The 21,953-nt window shown below is 39.0% G+C and overlaps 2 protein-coding genes across 3 annotated transcripts in view; one reads left to right on the top strand and one right to left on the bottom strand.

Annotated features, from left to right (window-relative positions):
• The window catches only part of LOC104063140 (gamma-aminobutyric acid receptor subunit pi), a 44,277-nt gene extending 27,139 nt beyond the window's left edge, over positions 1 to 17,138 (bottom strand). Inside the window, exons 1-3 of one of the 2 annotated variants that reach the window (XM_009565295.2) lie at positions 17,021 to 17,138; positions 9,733 to 9,821; positions 3,604 to 3,707 (exon numbers count right to left, since the gene is read on the bottom strand). In XM_009565295.2, the coding sequence (XP_009563590.2) occupies positions 3,604 to 3,707; positions 9,733 to 9,788 (160 nt within the window). In that variant the 5' untranslated portion in view covers positions 9,789 to 9,821; positions 17,021 to 17,138. Of the gene's footprint in view, positions 1 to 3,603; positions 3,708 to 9,732; positions 9,822 to 17,020 lie in introns of those variants that run through there. The other variant, XM_054071645.1, reaches the window with a different exon arrangement.
• The window catches only part of ENTPD1 (ectonucleoside triphosphate diphosphohydrolase 1), a 68,234-nt gene continuing 55,367 nt past the window's right edge, over positions 9,087 to 21,953 (top strand). Inside the window, exons 1-2 of the mRNA XM_054071642.1 lie at positions 9,087 to 9,233; positions 10,151 to 10,250. The gene's annotated coding sequence lies outside the window, so the exon portion shown is untranslated. The remainder of the gene's footprint in view (positions 9,234 to 10,150; positions 10,251 to 21,953) is intronic.

The raw sequence follows: 21,953 nt of genomic DNA, 5'->3' as shown, positions 1-21,953 counted from the left end.
CTATGAAGGATTAGACTCCGGCTAATAGGTACATAAAAAGTCTTTATGTGACAATTATTTGGTCTTTCTTTTTCATGACCCCTGTGAGCTTGTCTCATTAAATCAAAGGGGTTTTTGACACTGCTGACATCCCAGCATCTCCTGATCTTTCTATGGTAAACAGTAAGCTCCTGAACACTAAAATGCCTTCATCTAATTAAACTCATAGAACTTATTATTACCAACATTTGGGGAAAAAATATGACTGATCTTACACAGAAAGTTGTACTTGAAGATTTAATTCCCTTTCTTGAATTTAAACCTTAATACCACGAAATGTATTACTTGCTGCAAAGCTAAGGAAAAGAATCTTTTAAATGTGGTTTAGAATAACCAATTTAAGCTTGACACTTTTCTATACCACTTGAAAGCAGTTCCATATTCATATATACTTAGCTTTGACCTTTTCATAGTCTCTCTTTTTAATTAGAACACTTAAATTATCATATTCAATCATAGAACAAATTCTATTTGTATAAAATTATTTACAAGATTTCATGCATCCCTTAACAACTCTATGAACCTAATCCGAGGCTCACTGAAGTCAGCAGGAATTGCTCATTTATTCAGAGAGGTTTGGCATAGCACCTCAAGTTATAAAATTGGTCAGCACAGTTTCAGCAGAAAACTCGATGTTGAAATCAGCTTGTACTGCCATGCTAAACTGTCAGGGTTATGTAGTACATTTAAGGGTGAAATAAGTGTGCATTTTTAAATTCCTTACGTCAGCTTTTCTATAGAAGCCTTTCGTATCTATCTACAAGTCTAGGATGGATATTATTACACTAAGAGGTACTATCTACTAACACTAGTATAGGCATACTTCATATTCCCGCACAAAGAACGGCTAAAATCATTCTAGATTAGGTAACTTTTTTAATTTGATAACAGATCTTTCCAAGTCTATCTGTTCAGTTTTTTAAGACTCGTTTGATGAACCAGCTCAAAGAGAGACATTAAAATGCTATTGTTCAGGAAAGAGAATATTCTTAACAGTAACATTCAGATGAGGGCAAAACCAGTGACCAGTCCAGCTGGGATTCCTCTGTACTAAACATTGTGTGAAAGTACTCCCATAATTTGGTAACTGAAATGTGCTACCCACCATGGACAAACATAGAGCGCTCAATCAGTTTTACTTGTCTGCAAACCTTTGACATACTAAGCCTGGCTTCATCTAATCTAACTTCAGGCACCTAAAGATGGGAATGAGTCTGGTTTAAACATAAATGGCAGCATTTGGGTAGCAAGGGTCTAGAGGCATGACCTGTGGGGGAGGAGATGACTCAAGACAAGATTAATCAAGGTTTAAAATGTATAAATCTATTAGTTCAAATTCATGCAAGGAGACAACCCAACAGTTTTTATGTTGTTAGGCACAGTCACTGGATTCAAATGAAAAAAATATCTTCATAATCCCCCCATTAATGGCACTGGCTGAGCGGAATCCACATAGGTAATTTCCAGTCACCCACCAGTCCCAGCACAAGAACAAACCAGGAACAAATAGGCAAATGGGGGGCTTATTACAAAAAGAACTTGCGAACTACCGTAAAATTTCCTTGACCAGTAAATATTTCTGTTTCTTTTGGCTTTGGGAAAAAGGAACCTTCATTTTATGATCATTTCTTTATACTTAATGCTTTCTTTTCAGGACTAAAAACATATTTTGCTAAATATTAAGGAGTTCAGTGTCATTGAATTTGTAAGAGTATGATTGTATCTTGGCAGCAAACATCACTTGAAAAACCCTCATTACCTGCCTGAAGAAAAATTTCAAGGACAAATAACTTTGAAAATACTTTGAATTTTGTTATTCTAAAATTCAAGCTAACCTTCTGGCCTTCTCACACCTGATAAAAATCACGTTTCAGTGTTCCATTATGACTAGCTAACACTAAGCTCAAAACACAATAGATACCAACAAATAATACCATCTAGTTTTATTTTCACATATATTTACGAGTGCATATCTAACTGACTACACAAACTGTAACGTGCACTCTGCATGTCGATCTGTGCTTGAGCTACTCTGGGATTTCCAAGCAAACATAGAATGTCCTTTGCACCCCTCTGAATAAAATCAAAAATAAAAGAAAAAGAGCTATAGCCTTGCTGCATTACAACAGCTGAGAAAAAAATTGGCTCACAACAGAAAAGGGAGATTCATAATTCAAAAGTGCTTTACAGTTGGTATTGACTACTATCACAGGATTTTGCAATGATGCTGATTGCTGTCTACCAAAACACGTCATGGCAGTGCGAACACATCCCTAGCAACAGCATGAAGTAATGAGTGAAATACATTAACAATCACTGAACATACAGTTAGTTTTCATCATCTCCAGTGAGAAGGTGTTAATTTATTTATTAGCATTACTTTTAATTTGCTGAAAAACTTCATATACCATGTAAATACTTATAGCAGTTTCATCAGTATCTGAGATAATTACAATAAAACCAAACAGATCAAGTATCTTTCCCTTTCTCCTAAGCCTAAAATACAGATTTAGCTCAACATTTTCATGAAATGGATTCAGAAATTGCACACGATGTGGAGTGCCCTCATTGAACAGGTTGATGGTCTGATCAGGTATTTGGATGGCAAGATGTAACAGCATGGTCTGAGAATCTCTTTAGTCAATCATTTTTTGGTGAGATATAAAGGGATATAAAAGTCTTCATTTGAAAACTCTAATATTCCTGAATATCTAACTTAAGAACTATTGCCTAGCATTCACCCTGTAAGTTTATTTTCTGACAGACATCTGGTGCTGAGCATCATTTCAATGTGCAGAATACTGTCTTTTTCAGAGTTCTACAGTTAATCCAGGCAGAGATCTTGTAACTCTTCAGTATTTCAGATAAATGAAATAGCCTGTTTCAAGTCAGGAAGATGCTTCCTGCTGAGATTTCAAGGGCCTAACACTGCGTGCACTGCAGGGCAGTAAAATCAGCCTCAGTGCAGTGTACTATGTGGGTCTTCCAACCTGGTGACCATGGCCTTCTAACAAAGGGAACTTACATTATTGATCACTCTCCCCTCACTGGTTCTGCAGTGAAACAGTTTGGTGACCTTTAAGACTGAAGGCCAGGAGCATTTATTAAATAATTATCTTGCAATTTTATAGTAAATGCACATAATACTTTGTATACTAACAAGATTTACCTGCGCTTTTACAAACAAGTTGACGCATACATACCTTCTTATCTTTAATCAAAGGTTTTTATAGCCATTACGTAGAAAATTAGGGGAAATTATGCTATTAAATAGGTAAAGCATCACAGCTTATTTCACTGGGGACACATGAACATTGGTAGCCAAGTTTCTAACAGAGTCTGAAAGTTTTGCTTGTGAATACCTGTAATACTCAAGTTTCACCTTGAACCACAAAAATTATGATGCTCTTTCCTATCATACCATAGTACATCATGTATAATCAGATCAGTCACTGTCAAATGGTGGAATAAAAAAGGACAGTGAAAAAAACTGCTCTGATTGCTGAGTTTCAGACACTGCATTATGCCACGGCTCAGCCTTATTAAAATAGTTTTACTACTTACTATCAAAAAAAGGACGTAGATACTTGTTGTATCCTTTTACTATTCTTTGTATCGTTGGAGGTAGAATTTCACTTTTTCCTTCAGCTTCAGGAATTTGCACTACCCTAAAAGGAATTAAAATAAGTGAAAATGTTTTAAAAGAACATCATCAGTTACAGCAGAGATCATATACCAAAAAATGCCCCATTAGTTTCAAGGTTACTGATGATTTGCTCTCTAGCAGATAACCTATCATAAAATATTTGTATGTTTGCATTTCACAGCACTGTAGAAAAATCGCATTCTAGAAAATAAAAGACTTTATAATCTGCATTAGTTTTCTATTGGAAAAAAATACTACTTTTATACCTTAAAGTCTATTTTCTCTTTGAAGTCTATCATTTCTTAACATCTCACCTGAGAAAGTAGTTTAGTTTTCCTTAATGCCTTCTCTATAAATAAGGCACTATTGTTGTAACTAGGAATGTGGGAGGGGTGTTGATTGGTTTATTTCAGCATTTAAAATTAAGCTTCTTTTTGTATAATGAAATACATTCAGTTTTAGCTCCCGGAGAGAGAGAAAACAACCTCAGAGACTAATGTGTTAAAAAAAAATCACTTTTAAAATACTGCTTTTACAATGTAATCTTTAAACAAGTTGCAGAAATAGTCCTGTTGGGCTAAACCAGTGAAGCATAATAAGAATGCAAACGACTCCTATGCGCAGAAACAGCTACAAATACAATTCACAGAAATCAGATATGAATAAGTAATTACCAACCCCATTTTTGCCCTGACGCCCTGCATTTATTTTACTGGGAGGTTCCAAGGGAAAATGAACAAAGAAACACAGGATAATACACACCTGAATGGCAATTATTCACCTAAACTATGGTAGGATTCATTCATTTTAATACTCTTTTATTTTGTCTCCCTCCTTCACATTTTATGGGTCTTGATGGTTAGCAGCTGCGGGAGGGACAGCTGAGGCCACTATAAGTAACTGACCTGTGGCAAAAAAAAAGCTTTGTCCTTAATTTCTGCCCAGCCCCTGAGGTGAGCACCCTGAGAGTGTGAGCAAGGTGTGCTCGTGTGCTCTCCCATCACAGATTCAGGCTGTGAACTTCATATATTAAAGCATGGTCCTGACTGCTCATTGCCAATGATTCAGAAAACCACAGATGCAACTTTTCATTAATTACAAAGGTGATAAGTAAGCAAATAATTGATTGAATCGAGGAAGCCCAGCTGGTTGCAAGCAGAGGCATTGTCTATGGAGCAGACACCTATACATTCAGCAGGAGAGGGCCTCTCTGCTTCTTCTCCCCATTGTGTCAGAGGCACTAGTCACTGAGAGGGAGTCATCACTGAGAGGGCTCTACTCCTTAGTTCTCCTGCAGAAGGTGCAAGACCTATGGTTGTGGTGGCTCAGCTCTGAAGAAGAGAAGAAGAATGATGATGACAATAACGATGACCTGCTCCTTATGAAGAAGGAGGTATGCTTAAACTGATAGCTAAGGGAGCACTGGTGTCTTGTGTTCGTTCCTAGTCCTGCTAAATCCTCACTGAATTTCTTGTTCCCAGTTTCTCATACAACTGCTGTTCCTAATGATGTTTCTGGGTCTTCTGTAGCCTTCTAAATGTGTCTCCTTTGATTTGAGTTTTATGATGTTTCTGAGAGAACTTGTGCTGCTCTGTCAGGAAACTGTGGGTTTTATCCACTAGGGATAATCCAGTAATTAGACTGACAGAACTAAATGCTAATATTTCCCTGACTGCATGTGGCCAAATTGCCCTGGTTTTGTATGTGGTGTCCACCACCTTTGCTCCTTTTGTTGCTTCATTTTTCTATGCACCAGATCTTATTCCCACATAAGTATCTGCTTTTCATTAAGTCTTGTAACTTACAGCTTAACTTACAGTCTGCTTAGGGACATGGTTTAGGGAGTGTTAGGAATGGTTGGACTCGATGATCCAATGGGTCCTTTCCAACCTGGTGATTCTGTGATATACTTGAATATTCCTATTTCCCTTATTTTGTCTCTGTTTTTTATTTCTTTATTGTTAGAGAACTACTTAATTATTTTATGTAATGTTAAATGTGGTCTTGAATAATGCCAGCATTGAAATAGGAAAGCACAGTCAGTTTGAGTTGAAATGTGAATATAAATAAAAAGGCTAGTTTTATGTTGGTCAGAAGTATTGAAATTAAAAATGTGCTTGAACTTCATTGATTTCTCAAATACTGTAGAAACAGCAGATTTTTCTCCTTTTATAACTTACAATTTTAATGAAGCATTCAACGTGGTGCAAGAGTTTAACCTCGCTGTGCTTGGGTTGTTCCTGAATAACTTCCACATATTGTGAAACAGAAAGGCAAACTTGTCCCTTTTCCATGGTGAGGGTATAATATCATTCTGCTGATGAGTATGCCATTGTAGAACAGCCAGATATGTTACCATTAACAGCTATTTTCTGAAATCTTAAATGTTTAGCATTACTGTACGCAAATCCTCCCTTTAAATCACCTATGGTACACTTTGAAATCATTCTTAACCTCTCCCATTAATGTATATTGTGTGACCTCATATTTGATTTTATGCTTAAGTAAGAACTCATTGGCATTGGAAACTTGCTGTGCAGTACCTGTGGCTGTGAATTGATGGGGCCCGTCCCTCGTGTGCTATTTTGCCATATAATTTTTGAGAAGCTCTATGATAGTAAGCCAATATACAAGGGGAACCTGATGCCTCCTAAAGGGGTGTGTGTGGTGCTATCCCCCAGGTAATTCTGGAGCTCTTAGAAGCAGATTGCCAGTGTTGGAAGTAAGAAACCAATATGTTACATGCCTTAAGTGGGTTTGCTCTGACACATTTGGGAAGATGTCCTGTTTCCTTTAAATTGCTCAATTCAAGTGCCCCCTTCATCACAAAGCGAGAGTAAGCTCAAACCATCTACATTCTTGTAGGAAGCTTTTTCTTTTTTTTTTTAAAGATAATAATCTGTCATATAGGCTCATGCACACATCAGAGGATAAAAGTAAAGGCTGAAATTTTCTTTTCTTGTATGTTCTTCTTTACCAATTCATCTATGTTTTGTTTTTATTCAGTATCTGTGTTTTTAAATTTACCTAACTACATATTTTTTAGTTGATACATTTTCCTAATGTGTTTGAAATACATTGGCAAACATCTAAGTATGGGATTGCTTTGAAATAGCTGTTCCAGCCACTGAGGAGAGAACAGGCTTTTACAGAAGGAAACAGAATATACAGTTATTTGACAGCCTGAAATACTTATCTGTTCATGGCTGGCAATGGTATAATGCAGATTTTAAACTCTTCAGGTTCAATGACCCATGCTTGCCTTTATAAAGGCTCAATTCCAATTATTTCATGTCTTCAGCTACCTTATCTCAAAAACCTAGTATTTTTACAGGTTAGGCTAAACTTGGAAGATACAACAAATTCTCGTTATTTAAGATAACTTTCAAGTTAGTATTTTAATAGAATAGGGTAACTGGAGGGGTGAAAGGGAACATCTATCCTAAACAGCACTACACATCACTGCTTAAAACAAAAGTACAGTCTAGACACATGTACGGGAATATTTTTGATGGCTATTGTTTGTCAACTGTTGTGTTATGAAAGAGGTAGAAACTAAGAGAAGTGGGAAACAAAATGCCAGTCAGAGCAAGCTTTTGAAACACCACCCTCAGGAAAAGCTTTTTGTCAGGCAAGTCACTGACGGGAAGGATTTACAGATACAAACAAACCACTTGTTTCGTACCCAATATGCTCAAGGCTTTTGCATAGTTTTTGTAGATAAACTGCAGCAGAATTTGCCACATCGCGGATTAATTCTCTGCTTCAAAACAGCCCGTACTGTCACGGGTTTTTTTTGTTACTTGGTGAGGTTGTAACAGCAGCATTGCACTACAACTTGCCAGATACATGAACAAATAATTAAATAATGTAAGTGCTCTTAAATGCAGAACAAAAAAATCAACATCACACACTTTTCTGAATCTGACCCTAGAAAGTCAGGCTAGCAGTCTTTAATTTGAAAACACCCTTTCTGAAATGAGTGGGAGTCCTTCTTAGAATCAAATAGCATATGTTTACGTAAGCTGATTTCTGGTAATGATTTGAAATGTAAGTTCTACTGATTGCACTGATAAATTTGCTTCCATTTTTTTCATTTTTAATAAAAATATTTCCAGGAAAGTGATTGTTCGGGCAACCCCTTGGATATAGACTTTAGCATGCATGTTTGTGGCTGACTGTAATGTAATTTTATGTCAAGCACTGAAAGTGAAGTTAAGAAATGTCATTCAGGAAGGGAGAAGTAGAAAATAAGGTGGAGACTGATAACCTGGTGTGACATTTGGCATGTGCACTGTGACAGATCACACTCTCTGTATACGATAAGGACAGTGAGGTTCTGGCTGTCTCTAAACCTCAAAAAAATCCCACACACAACACAAAATAAGCCCAACCAAACATTATTGATTATGAAGTGCTCAGTAGTGGAAACTCCTTAGCCAGAGCTAATGTGATATCTAAGGGGCCGCTTGAGAAGCAATGCTGGCCCTTGTTTCTTTGCACCTTGGTCCTTGGGTACTGTTTAGAAATATTTCTCTGTTTCAGTGCCAAGCAGGATAGTTTTTTTTTAACCAGCACTTGAACCAAACCTTCCTGGTTTGTGCACAGGGAAGAGACATTTGTGTACCGAAGTGCATTGTCTTGGCTGTGAGCTAGCAAGGGGCAGAGCTTCTCAGCAGCTGTTCAGATTTGGGTACAACACGACTACATCAGCTCAATGCTGTGCACTCACATCCAAGCTAAACAGGTGCTGTGCATGCACATAACTCCCATAGGTAAGAATCAACTGTCTGTGCTCCTGGATACTCTTCATCATATAAAGCTGTAAGAGAGGATTCACAAAGTTCACTTCATAATAATGAAGGCAATTATAAACTGCAGGGTGAACTCGGGGAATTTTGCTTCCTTGTTGCTTAGATGCTTCTGAAATTGTGTTGGTCTCCTAGCAGTGTTTTATTACTACAAAGCCATGAATAATCTATAGTGTGTGGCAAGTCACCGCTGACAAGGAAGAAAGGTGGAAATAGAGCAAGCGTTCTGGGCAAAGATCTCTTTATAGCACTGGAGAAGGTGGGGGAGATGGAGGCTTTAAATTCCTTTTCAGGGGATTGTTTCATGTCCCTCAAAATCAAGAGGAGGCTTTATCTAAGCATGTGTTTACACACCCACTTGAACTGAAACTCACGCAAATTCTTATCTTGACAAATTTACTGGGAAACCAAACAGGTTAGGCAATTCCACACAAAGAATCAGCTAACAGACTTTAAATACTTCAGTTAAAAGTGGTAGTTACAATGCTTAACCTGTCCATGTCTGCATTTTCTTACTGGAATTACTTATAAGGAATATTTTTTCCCCGTTTTATAGGAGGCATATGTTTTAAGGGCTTCATTTCTATCTCCAGGCTTTTGTCACGGTAACCGCGCTGTTAGCGGGGTTACCTGTACACAGCAGGGACTGGCTTCACCTTCCACCTTAACACAACTCGGCTTCCCTAAAGACTTCAGGATTTCTTCAACAGAGAATAAGGCGATGGTGTTTTGACCAGGTAATTCTTTTTAAGATTCTTTCCTTTAGTAATGAATGCACAGGAATTGCTTTACTACCTCAAGCTTACAGTAAATCTAAGCGGGCTGTGTGCTGCTGTCCTTGGGCAAGGTACTACGCTCCAGGCAAGGACCACGTGCTGTTCTGAATTTGCTAAACATCTGATAAAATATTCAATCACTGTACACAGTAATCCTTCATTTGATGGATAATTTACTTAAATTAAATTCCTTTCTTTTTTTTTTCCCCCCCTCCATCAGTCTTTTCAGTGAAAAAATCTAACCCAATCAGGGCAGCTGAGATGATCCATGAAGGAGTTCAGTCCTCTATTTCTGTTATTAATATCCAGGTTATTTAATCTTCAAGAGGTGTGATTCAACTGTCAAGTAGGTTTGGTTTTATTACCTGATCAGTTACATTTCTAATTATATGTAAGCTGACTATAAACCAACTGATGTTATGTGTTGAAGAAATAGTAGTTTTTAGCAAATATTTCTTACCTACACAGCATCAATAGAAAAACGGCTCTGAGACTGCAGCATTTAAGGCTGCACATGGTCAGGTGTGGTTTTGAAAGTTCTTGTGGCTCCTAAAAAAAATGCAAAGGTAATGTTTTACAACACATTTGCATTTCAAATATACAAATTTCACAAGGTTTTCAACACTAAACATACTGTATCTTGAAAAGCTGCTGCTATAAATGTATTGGTGAATATCTACAATAGCAAAACAACCTCAGCAGTTCAGAAAAGACATGGTATCAGCAATAATTTAACTTGCTGAAAAAAGCTGCATTCCAGTATACTACAGCTTCCATTTTTGTACTTATCCTCTAAGTATTTGATAAAGTAATTGTTTTGAAAAATAATTGCAAGTGTGCTCTGGAGAATTACTTTGAGCTTTGCTTCTGCTATTCAGGTTTGTACATGACTGTCTATGGCACATCAGTGCACTCCTCTGCATGGAAAGTGATTGCCCCCATCTTAGAACGTAAAGCTGTTTGAGAACATCATCTCTGGTACGTGGGTACTAACACCACTTGTGATATATGTATGTTTGGTAAGCTTTTCATTAATAACAAAAATTGAAATCATATCCTTCTACCTCCAGCTATCAAAAAAGATCCTTTAACGGTATATAAATAATCCTTTATACACACCCACATTCATCAAAATGTTTGGCTGAGGCAAGACATTTTCTACTGAACACAATTTCTTTGTTTTTGTCAGTATGATTCACATCCGTAATGGTTATTTTAAGTAATCTGTCAGCTCTGTAATCTATTTCTGGATGAAAAGAGTATCAATCAATACTTCAACGCAGTCATGCAATAGATCTGAAATTCACAAACTGTGCAAACTTTTTCTGTATTTCATCAAAACATTGAAATCTTATTTGTAAGACTTGCTTCAAAACTTTAAAAAGAAAACTACATGACAAGAACGCTACCCAGAATCTGCAAGACAGCTCTTAAATAATAAAGACAAATGAAATGTCTCCCTTGGGCTTTAGGAAGGGACAATCAATACGATTGTCAATGCTGAGAATCAAACTTGCAAGAGTCTTGTGCTGCAGTTTCACAATAAATTACTAAGTCACAAACCTGATGCATGACAACTTGAAGCTGTGTTTTAACATCCCTCAGAGATCAGGATAAAACTTTTTTACCCCGAAGTAATTTTTCTTTCAGTCTATAGTCCCAGTATGTGCAACACTAGTGATATTTACTTAAATTAATGCAGTATGAATGGTATCTGACTGGTATTTAAAAGTGATGAAGTGAAAAATAAGTTGTTAATGTTTGCAAGAAAAAAATGAAAGCTATTTCAATGGCTTTTTAAACAAGGACAAATTCTCAGCATCTTGAATACTTTAAGCATACACCAGCTCGGTAAATATTAATGTCAAAATATATCATACACTCCTACTTACTTCCACAGAAAAACATGCATGAGACATTAAGAGAGTCTGTAAGAGGAAGATACAGCACAAATGAGCAGATGGGGTTGTCAGAACATTGCTCTCTAAATGCTGATTCTGTAACACTCCTGGTGCATACTGTGGGATCTCTTTTGCATATCACTTTGGGTTTGGATGGATACTTTCTACATTCACTGTCTTTATCTCACAGGAAAACATGCTAAAAATAGGTATTATCTTTCTGGCTTCCCAGAAAAGCTCTTACTGACTTTATAAGTACTTCATAAAGCTTCTTTTATATTTAGCTTTTGAATTGCTACTATGAGCTCCTAATGTGTCTGAAGATCCTTTATAAGCAGATTAAGGAAACCTATGGATATTTCTGTACTCGTTTGGTTTTAGTTTTTACAGCATTGAAGATCAAAATGAATGGGTAGATTACTAATCTTTCTAAAGCAACTGGTTTGCCTTCAGATCTTAACCAACATTCAACTTAGCAATTTTATGTCTTAAAACATGAAAGGTCAAATCCATTCTATGGTACATGGATTAATTTTGTATGCTCAGGAAGGGAGAGCATGGAAATAACAGGAAGGAGAGGATCTCTTATTTCTCTATAAGAATTACTAATAGGGATCTAATTACCATGCCACCTGGTAGCCCATCACTACACTGGGTAGCTATTGAAGTCTTAAGGAGTTTAACAGATAATACTTAGGCTGGATATGTAAATCACTGCTGCATGTGCATACATGCTTACACACACACATTTTCTCTGCTGTCATTTTTTAATGGAGCTTACTGAGCAGGTTTGTTCCATTGAAAAGCCTGCCTCTTGGCATGCTTCACATCTGGACCTTTCTTCTGTCATGCTTTTATTTATCAAATGCTGTACACTTACAGCAGGATTCCCTCCTGCATATGTTGACCTTATTAAGTACGGATATTTATAATAAAACTAGTACAGCAGGACCTGTAATGTTTTCCTTTCCTAGTACTTAGAAAAACATACATAAACTGTTCTTTGCATGGAATATTGAGCCATTTGGTTTTACCAGACAGACTACATGCTGTCCAAATTATTGTGCGTATATTGCCACACCTTCTAAATATACCACTTAGTAATTCACGTGAAGGCAACAAATATCTGTGCCTGTTTCCCATAAGATGAGACAACACCACTTTCTACTTCGAACCAGATCAAATTAGGACTGTAAAACTGCATCTAATGTTTTGGCATTTCTCTTGGGAATTCAGTATTTATCTTCAGCATAAGAGGAAAAGTGAATTATCCAAATTTCACAAATCTCTAAGACTGAAATGGGATGAGGCAGAGAGCTGGCAGAGGCAGTAGCAGTATCTTAAAATTTCACTGGGAGTAGACTTTGAGTGAATGAAACAAAGGATGAAATGCCTGTCCTACTGAAGTGTCTTATCCACAAGTGGATGCATGGAAAAGACTAATAATTTTTAGATAAGGATATTTTGTCATATGATAGCCACCATATGCCTGAATTCCCATGGTTGCTGTTACACGTATCTAAAATTGCATGTAGAATTATCTTAAAGTCAGTAGTGGTTTTAAAGATAGTATAAGCTGAGTTAGCATTGCAGTTGCATTTGACTTCTGAATCCAAACTGTTGAATGACAGCATCTTTAAGTGCTTGACTGAAAAACAGCTAGAAATTCAGGAGGGATTCAGCCAGTGTGCCAAAGAAACACCTCTCCCCTGTTATGCATCGTCCTATTTGCATTGTCCACTACAACTGCAGAGTAGCCAATGAGTCTATAATATATTTTCTTAACTCCATCCTCTGGTTTTTAAATCAATATGAACTACTTGGAGGGAAAATGATGGAAAGCTGAAAATACTAAAGGCTCAGTGGGAGAACAGGAGTGGATGTATGGAAGGTAATTGCAATATAAGATTGAGAAGTAGAGGGGCAGAGAGGAAAAATAAAAAGGAAAAACTCCTCCAGGATATGGCCCAGAATGCCACTGTCACTTCCAGATTCTTTATTCATTATTCTCTCCTGCCCTTGCTTTTAGCAAATCAGCACCTGATGCTATATTGCCACATTTGTTAGCTGGGCAGTCTGCCTTACTGCTCTTATTTCTAAGTTGTATGGGTATTTTTTTATCTCACTTCAGCTATGCACAAACTACAAGAGAAAATAAAGGGACAGTGAGCAACTTTTGCTCATCACACTGAAAAGCCAAGTGCACACAACTGACTGACAGCATTTTGTGGAATAGTGTATAATAGTCCTAGGTTTTGATATTCTTTAAGTCTCCCTAAAATACACAGATCATGAAAAAGAACAAAATGTAAAGTTTTTACACTAAGATTATTTTTCATGTTAAGATCAATTAATACAGCAAAGAGCACAGCTTAAGTGAAAAGCAGCAAGATGCTGTGGGTTTTTTTATGGGGCAAATGAGAAAAATAAAAAAATTAATAAAACCCAGAAGCAGCAAACCTCAGGGTCTAACTGGGAATTGACTGATTAAAGTGGACCAATGCATGTGCCTGCATCCTGTTAAAAGGGGTGCCCTCTTATTTGGCTGACAAGCTGGCTCTTGGCGTACCAGCTAGCTAGCTTGTTTCTAAACCCTAGGCACATCAGATCTTGCCTAGCACAGACAGAAATCACGCAGTCTCCTTGGGCAAGTAAGCAAGGTTAGATTTGCTCAATCTATGGAAAGTAGACGTCTTGTCATGTTCTCTTCGCAGAGACAGTACAGGGGGTCATCTGTGGTGACAGTGCTATGTTAGCAACTGGATGGATGTTACGTTTCTACTATTGATATATCCAGCAATAGCTCTAAGTGAAATAGTGGATTCTAGTTATGCTCCAGTGTTTTGATCAATACAGTTGTGATATTTGCCAGGTAATACAAATAACAGCTGAAGATGTCACTTTCTCACTGAACTCTCGGTGAGTTGCTCCCTTCTATGCAACATCTTCAAGTTTTGTGATTTGAGATGGTTTTGTCAAAGATATTGTTCAAAGCAAAAGGTTGTATTGTTAAAATAAGTAGAATGGATTTAAGACTCATTTCATTTAAGAAATTAAAATCTGCTTCCCTGGTGTGGCAAAATGAACTGTAAGTGAAACTTCACAATCAAACAGTGCTTATATGTGTATAGGGCATTGTATGAGTCTTTAGAGTGATCCTGAATAAATCTGTATGACAAACAGGTTCACTAATTTTTTTTTATTTAAATTAGCAAATATTGCAATATCCTGAATAATATACATGTTGACACGTAAAATCACTGCCCTCAAGATACACTGGAAGGTCAAAGCAATTCATTGTTGCAGCCATTTTAAATTTCTCTTAGTATCAGTTCTTCTAACTACAAAAGAAGTAAGGACTAGCAGTATATGAATACTGTCGAATTGAGACATATTTGCAGCTCCAGCTTGTGGTCTGTATCTCTCACCAAGTTGCCTGCATTATAAATTTTGTAAATAACAAAGCTTTAGAGTAACTAACATAACCTTATAGTAGGATTATTTTATATGTTCATATGTTGTTCTTTTCATTCTGTGCATTTTAAGTAGATTATGTATCTTGGGTTAGCTGGGAAATAGGTTAACAAGCAGACATGTTGTTACTGTTACACAGTTTTCCTGGAAAATTAAGTTTAGATTTATAACAAGTGGGTGTTTAGAATGGCAATACAATTCTAGGAGTTACATTTGTGGAACAAGTGTCAGATGTCCTACCTCCAACCAGCATAACACTGAAACAAAAGATTTTGAACATCTACAGATATTGATGTAGTAATTAACTGTCACAGTATAACTTTTAATAAATGAATGTGTTCATTTGACTGCTTAAATGTAGCACTCATTACAAGCTTTGCTCTTACCTATTGAAAAATCTATAGAGTGTGCCACGTAGGCTATTTTCTAGTAAAAAAATTCAATGGATTTAATCATTCATCTCCACCTTGTTCTTAAATGAGCTTTTGGATAGCTGACATTCAGAAGTCCAGCAGATCAGTAGCGTTTGGGTCATGTCTGATTACTGTCATTTGTATTATCCAAATTAATCAGAAGTTTGTGGGGTTGTTAACAGTTGTTTGTAAGTATATAAACAGACTTTTTTACTGAAGTCTTCTGCTCTGTGAATCTCAGCTGGGCTCTAGGCAGCTGGACCTCTACACACATCTGTAAATGTTTAAGGGACCTCTTGTCTCAATGGCTTTTGAAGGTGCAGATCAATACTGCAAGGTCTTCTCGCCTCCAGTCCCACAGTCAGTCACGGACCACCTTCTGGTACACCAAGCTTTGCCTATGTTTGACAGTCACAACTCGCAGCCCACCTCTATGGCTGCAGCAAAGCGCAGAGAGGTGCTCAGCTTTCACGCAGTTTAAAGAAAGAACGTGTTTGAGTCAAGCCAAAGAGCGAGGCAGCCTTCAGAGATTGTTAATGATGAACGAAGACTCAAAGGCATCTCCACAAAGGTTTTGACTTTGCAGGAAGGTGCAAACAGCTTTGTGGCTAACAGTGATGGCCTGGGTGGTCTCCCACCCCCCAGCTGAGACCCAGCAGTTGCCTGATAAGCACTCCAGGTCACCAAGGTTCTAAAGAGCACCCACAAGTGTGGGTCGAAACGCAGTGCTGCTACTGCAGCACTGATACCATACCACACTAGTTATACAGGCCAGGTTAACTTGTTTCTATAGTCTGTAGAAAAATGGAGCTATAGTTTTGTTTGGGCACTATCAAAATAGGTATGATTAATATAAACAGTTGAAAATCCAGAAAGTTGGACAGAATATGCAGGTTCAGATTAAGAACTAACAATTCTTTTTTTGAAAAGGCAAGTAAAATCATATCTTTCTGGTGCCAGCTTAAATTATTGTTCACTATGAAAGTTAACAGAGCCAGAATCTTCTCGCTCTTAATCCACAAACCCTGATGTCTGCAAGCTTTGCTCGAGCATTCTCATGTTGTAGAAACTACCTAGGAGGCAACTAATCTGCCTGTGGCTTCCCTCCATGCAGCCTCTGGCATGGGAGAATGAGGGACATCTTGCTCTATGTCACTGAACACACGCTTGAGGCTGTGAGGGAGAAATATTAACCCTGCAGTTGCAGATTAGGCTTAATCATATCCATCTTCTCTCCTCATTCAGTATTTTGCAACATGCCTCTGAGATGAATGAACCAGTTTGCAATTAAATTTGTTTTCAATTGTAAAGGCTTCCTTGTTTGCAGGGAAGAAGGGAGGTAGTATACCCCATTGATGCTTTGTTTTCCATGCAATATGCATTTGAACCATAGATTTTTCCTGGTTTGACCACTCTTATCCATGCCTGTAAGCCTCTAGAGAAAGTATTATTTGATCACTGGTTTGACCACTCTTATCTGTGCCTGTAAACCCCTAAAGTATTATTTTCCTTGGGACACTCACTCACCAAATAACTACTTTGTCAGTCTGAGTCCAATGACTGTAATTCCTCACTGAATTATTGTCAAGTAACCAGGAGATTTACCAACTAACAATTTGAGCGGTGCAACAGGATGAAACAGTAGGGAGGTGGGGGAAATAGAAGCTGGCTCATAAATTATCTTAGAGAAGTTTCTCTATATGCCATTATGTTTTTAAAAGCAAATTTTTGCAGGTCTTCTGGGGGGAAATACACCTCTCAGATGTGGTTTATTTCATTATCGGTAATTTGAGTTATTCTGTGATATTTTAATCCAGAAGAAGGCATTTTACTAGTACCACAGAGAGGAAAACCGAAGGTGTTTTGGAAGCAGTCGTGCAGAGGGGGAGGAATGAGCAGGGGAGGCGAGAGAACCCCAAGAAAGGCACTGGGGGAGAGGAGCGGGGCCGGCGCGTCTTACCTGGGGTCGGAGCGGCGGCCGCTCCGTGCAGCCTCGCAGCCGGCCGGGCAATGCGGGGGCACTGCGGGGGAGCCGCGGGTTCGAGCCCGCCCCCCGCCGGGAGTGGGCGGCAGTGGGAGAAGCACCCTCGGTGCTACCAGATTAAGCGCCTGTAGGTTGTCCCTTCGGTGCCACTCCTCCTTTATTTACTCCTATTCACACCCCTTTCCAGTTTATGGTGCGTTTGGAGGAAATTTTGCTGGAGAAAAAAAGTGGTGAGAGATCCCTGCAAGACAAAAATCTGTGGCTGCACTTCCCACCGCTCCTTTTTTGTTGTTGTTGCTGTGCCCTTATAACAAAGCTTGCATAAAACTTCCTGGCTGTTGCCTTGTTTTCCCTCTTGCAATTGTCACATCTGAGCTACCTTAGGTAGTGACATCCACCTTGTTCTCTATTTGATGCAGAAATGTTCTTGGAATATGCAGATAACACTGTTCCAGTCTTTCTAGGAGTGACTGGAAGCCAAATGCTAGGTTTGCGGATATTACTTTCTTGTCTGACGTTTCGCTTCAGGAGCTGTCTGAAGTTTGCAGGTAGATGGGGAAACACCAATCCATGCAACACATGATGAAGGAAACAACTTGGGGAATGCAATTCCCGACTCAGGCTGTGTTAGGGGAAGTAATTTCTGTCTGATTTTAAGATCTGCTGTCAGAAGTTACTGCCTGTACCTAGGATGTGAGGGAAAGAGAAGAAAATCCTTCCTGACAGGGTCCCTATCCCCAATACTAAAATATGGTGGTGTTGGTCCAAGGTGTGGAGAAGAAAGAAAATTATTTTGACTACTTTGGTTTCAAATACTAGTGCTGGGGGTTGGGATGAAAGAGTTGACAACTGTTGAGGAAGGCAAAGGCTGAGAGGTTCCAACCCTGCAACTCCTGGCTGTAAGGACTGACAGATTTTGGTGCCCTGCATGTGCTAGTGTCAGTTCATGTTAGAGGTTTTTCATAGAATAGTTGAGTTGGAAGGGACCTTAATCTAGTCTAACTCCATGCAATGAGCAGGATCATTTTCAAGGAAATCAGGTTGCTTAGAGACTAATCCAACCTGACCTTGAGTGTTTCCAGGGATGGGGCATCTACTGCCTTTCTGGGCAACCTGTTCCAGTGTTTCACCGCCCTCATTGCAAAAAAAACTTATGTGTATCTAGTCTGAATCTACCCTTTTTTTAGTTTAAAACAGTTAACCCTTGTCACTTTCTGAAGTTTACCTTACTAACATCAGTTAGCTCCTGATGTGTTGTTATAAGAGACTGTTTTTACATCATGTGCCTGCTGTGACTGCACTGGAAGCTCCCCCCAAGCCACAGAACATACAAAGGTCTGAGGCCCAAAACAGGAGAGGAAATATATATCCCTCTACAACAAAAAAAGTGCACGTTTCCCTATTGTTGTGTGCCTTTCTGCTGCTGTTATTGCCTAAAGCTCTTATTATTGTATCTGAGGGTCAGAGAAACGAGAGAAACATGAAATCCCATATTCCTTGCGAACACTGAGTATTGATCCAGTTATAAGTCAAGAATATGAGCCGAATGTGCCTGGTCTTGGGTACCCCCGCCCATATCTTGTTTGAACAGTCTTGTTCAACTTGTGTAATGTGTATAGTGTTTATCTTTCATTCATCAGTCAAGCAGAAAGAAGCTTGAACCCCAGTGGGAAAAAATCCCTGATTGTTTCTGTTGCAGAACAGCTGCAAGGGGAAGAATCTGCGGGTTTGGTCTCATGTGGCATTTCACAGAATTGTTTAGGTTGAAAAAGACCACTAAAAGCATAGAGTCTGACTGTAAACCTAATACTGCCAAGTTCACTGCTAAACTGTGTCCCAAAGTGTCATGTCTACACATCTTTTAAATACCTCTAGGGATGGTGACTTGGCCATTTCCCTAGACAGCCTGTTCCAGTGCTTCCTAACCCTTTTGGTGAAATATTTCCTAATATCCAATCTAAGCCATCCCTGGTGCAACTTGAGGCTTTCTTCTCATCCTATCACTTCTTACTTGGGAGAAGAGACCAATACCTGCCTCACTACAGCCTCCTTTCAGGTAGTTGTAAAGAGCAATAAGGTCTCCCCTCAGGCTCCTTTTCTCCAGACTAAAGAGCCTCAGTTCCCTCAGCTGATCCTCATAAGACTTGTCCAGACACTCCACCAGCTTTGTTGCCCTTCTCCAGACATGCTCTAGCACTTCAATGCCCTCCTTGTAGTGAGGGGCCCAAACTGAATGCGGTATTAGAGGTGTGGCCTCACTTGTACAGGGGCACAATGACTTCCCTACTCTTGCTGGCCACACCATTTTTGATATGAGCCGGGATGCCATTTGCTGCCTTAGCCACCACTGCTGGCTCATGTTCAGCTGGCTGTCCTTTTCTGCCAAGCAGCTTTCCAGCCCCTCTTCCCCAAGCCTGTAACGTTGCATGGGGTTGTTGTGGCCCAGGTGGATGACCTGACACTGAGACTTGTTGAACCCCACACAGTTGGCCTCAGCCCATCAATCCCACCTGTCCAGATCCCTCTGTAAAGCCTGTGTTCTCTTAAGAGATTAACACTCCCACCCAATTTAGTGTCAACTGTGAACTTAATGAAGGTGAAATTGATCCCCTCATCCAGATCATCGATAAAGGTATTAAATGGAACTGGCCCCAACACTGAGCCCTGGAGAACACCACTTGTGATTGCCCACCAATGGCATTTGGCTCCATTCACCACGGTTCTTCAGGCCTGGCCTTTCAGACAGTTTTTTACCCATCAAGGAGTATGCCTGTCCAAGCTGTGAGCAGCCAGTTTCTCCAGGAGAATGCTATGGGAGACAGTCTCAAAGGCTTTACTAAAGTCTAGGTTGACAACATCCACAGGCTTTCTCTTACCCACTAAGCAGGTTGCCTTTTCATAGAAGGAGATCAGGTTAGTCAGGTGGGACCTACCTTTCCTAACGTGCCATGTGATGGCACTCAAGATGATCTGCTCCATAACCTTCCCAGGAACTGTGGTCAGGCTGACAGGCCTGTAGTTCCCCAGATCCTCTTTCTGGTGCTTCTTGTAGATGTGTGTCACATTTACTAATATCCAAGGAAGTGGGTCCTCCCTAGGACTGCTGATAAATGATTGGAAGTGGCTTGGTGACCATTTCCACCAGTTCCTTCAGTACCATTGGGTGGATCTTATCTGGCCCTAGAGATTTGTGCATGTCTAGGTAGCGTAGCAGGTCATGAAGCATTTCTTCTTGGATTGTTTCTCTTCCATTCTGCTCCCCATCCCTGTCTTCCAGCTCAGGGCGGTAGGTGACCAGAGAACAACTGGTCTTACTATTAATGCCATCTTTGCCTTGGTCTCTAAGAACCTCCGCCTTTTCCCCATCCTTTGTCATTATGTTTCCTCCTACAGCCAATAAAAGCTGGAGATTCTCCTTAGCCCTTCTTTTGCTGCTGATATATTTATAGTAAGGGCTGTAGTAGTTTATCAGCAATTGGCTAATGTGAGTCTGTGCCTGTGCACAGAAGCAGACCTGTCCCCTGAGAGCCAGCTCCTGCCAAGCCCTTGTCCCCTTTGCACTCCCTGCAGCAGTGGGACCTCTGAGGCACCAAACCCACTGCCTATCCTTGACCTACACCCAGAAGGGGACGGCTCAGTTATTAACCCAAAGCTTAAGTCTCTGAATGGAGCCATTCATCAAGTGGGAAAATCAGCTGACTCCGTCCTCGGGCTGGTAAAGAGTGATGAATTTGTTTCAGAGAACAACTTACAGGAAAGATTTCTTGAACACACGAAATCTGGATGCCTGTGGTAAGAAATCATTTAACTCCGCTGTGCATTTAGTGCATCTGTGTCAGAACCCATGTCGGGTAGGTTGGTTTTTTAGTAGATTTTCTTTACAATTTGTAATCTCAGAGTTGTAACATCTGCAGAACTGATTAAACAGTGTTGAAGTGTGTAATGACTTTCAATAGCTGTAATGCCAAGAATAGTAGAAAACAAAATGAACTTCTACTGTCCTTGGGATTCCTGGAGGTATGTTAAGTTCTTATGGCAAGCTGGCTGTGAGACTTTAGGTGTTTGAACTGCTTGCCCCATAACATATAAACCTTACAAATTAGGAAATATTATCATTTAAGTATCATATCGATGCATAAAATACTTAGTGATGGGATGTCTTGTAAACCAAAGTGTCTCCAGTTTTTAATTTTATTGATACCATTATTTTAGGCACATTAATACAAATGTACATGCTTGGAATGCCAAGCAGACAAGTTCTGAATAAAGGCAGTCTTTAGTGAGGACCTGAAAATTGAAAATAATACAACTTTTGTACTTAAGCTAAAGGCAAAGCAAAAAGTGAGAAAAATACCCATTAATCTCTAGATTTTATTTCAGTCTTTCCATTTTAATGAGGTAAATGGCAATATCAATGCTGAGGATTTTCAAAATACACTGACTGCAGAGTATCTGTTTGAAATTACTCTGAAGAATTCTATTTTATTATACAGTGCTTCAGTAATGGAAAAGATGAGGGAAAAAAAAACCACAAAACATGCACCATCTTTAGAATTCTTTAGCAGGGGTAAAGTTTTCAGATTACTATAAATTATGCGGCAAGTAGAGGATGAGTCAATTAGTGTTCTAATACCTGGCAAAGTGTACTATCAAATGGGAATGCTTGCCCATGAATGTCTACATTCTTACACCTACTACACACTGCATGAATAGTTGCATTTTAAGTTATTATAATAATAAGCAGTAACCTGAGGGCTGCAATACTCTGCAACCATTCCAAATCATCTGAGTGGAAAATAATGAAAATATAAAATGGTTCCAGTTTAAGAGTTCACGTCCTCCTTTTTTGTATCTTGCTGCCCAGTCACACAACAAATTCTTTGAACATTACCTGTAGCAAGAGTCACTT

Source organism: Cuculus canorus, chromosome 7 (assembly GCF_017976375.1).
Source record: "Cuculus canorus isolate bCucCan1 chromosome 7, bCucCan1.pri, whole genome shotgun sequence".
NCBI lineage: Eukaryota > Metazoa > Chordata > Aves > Cuculiformes > Cuculidae > Cuculus > Cuculus canorus.
The sequence above is the reverse complement of the archived record's forward strand: the minus strand, read 5'-3'. Positions and strand labels throughout refer to the sequence as shown.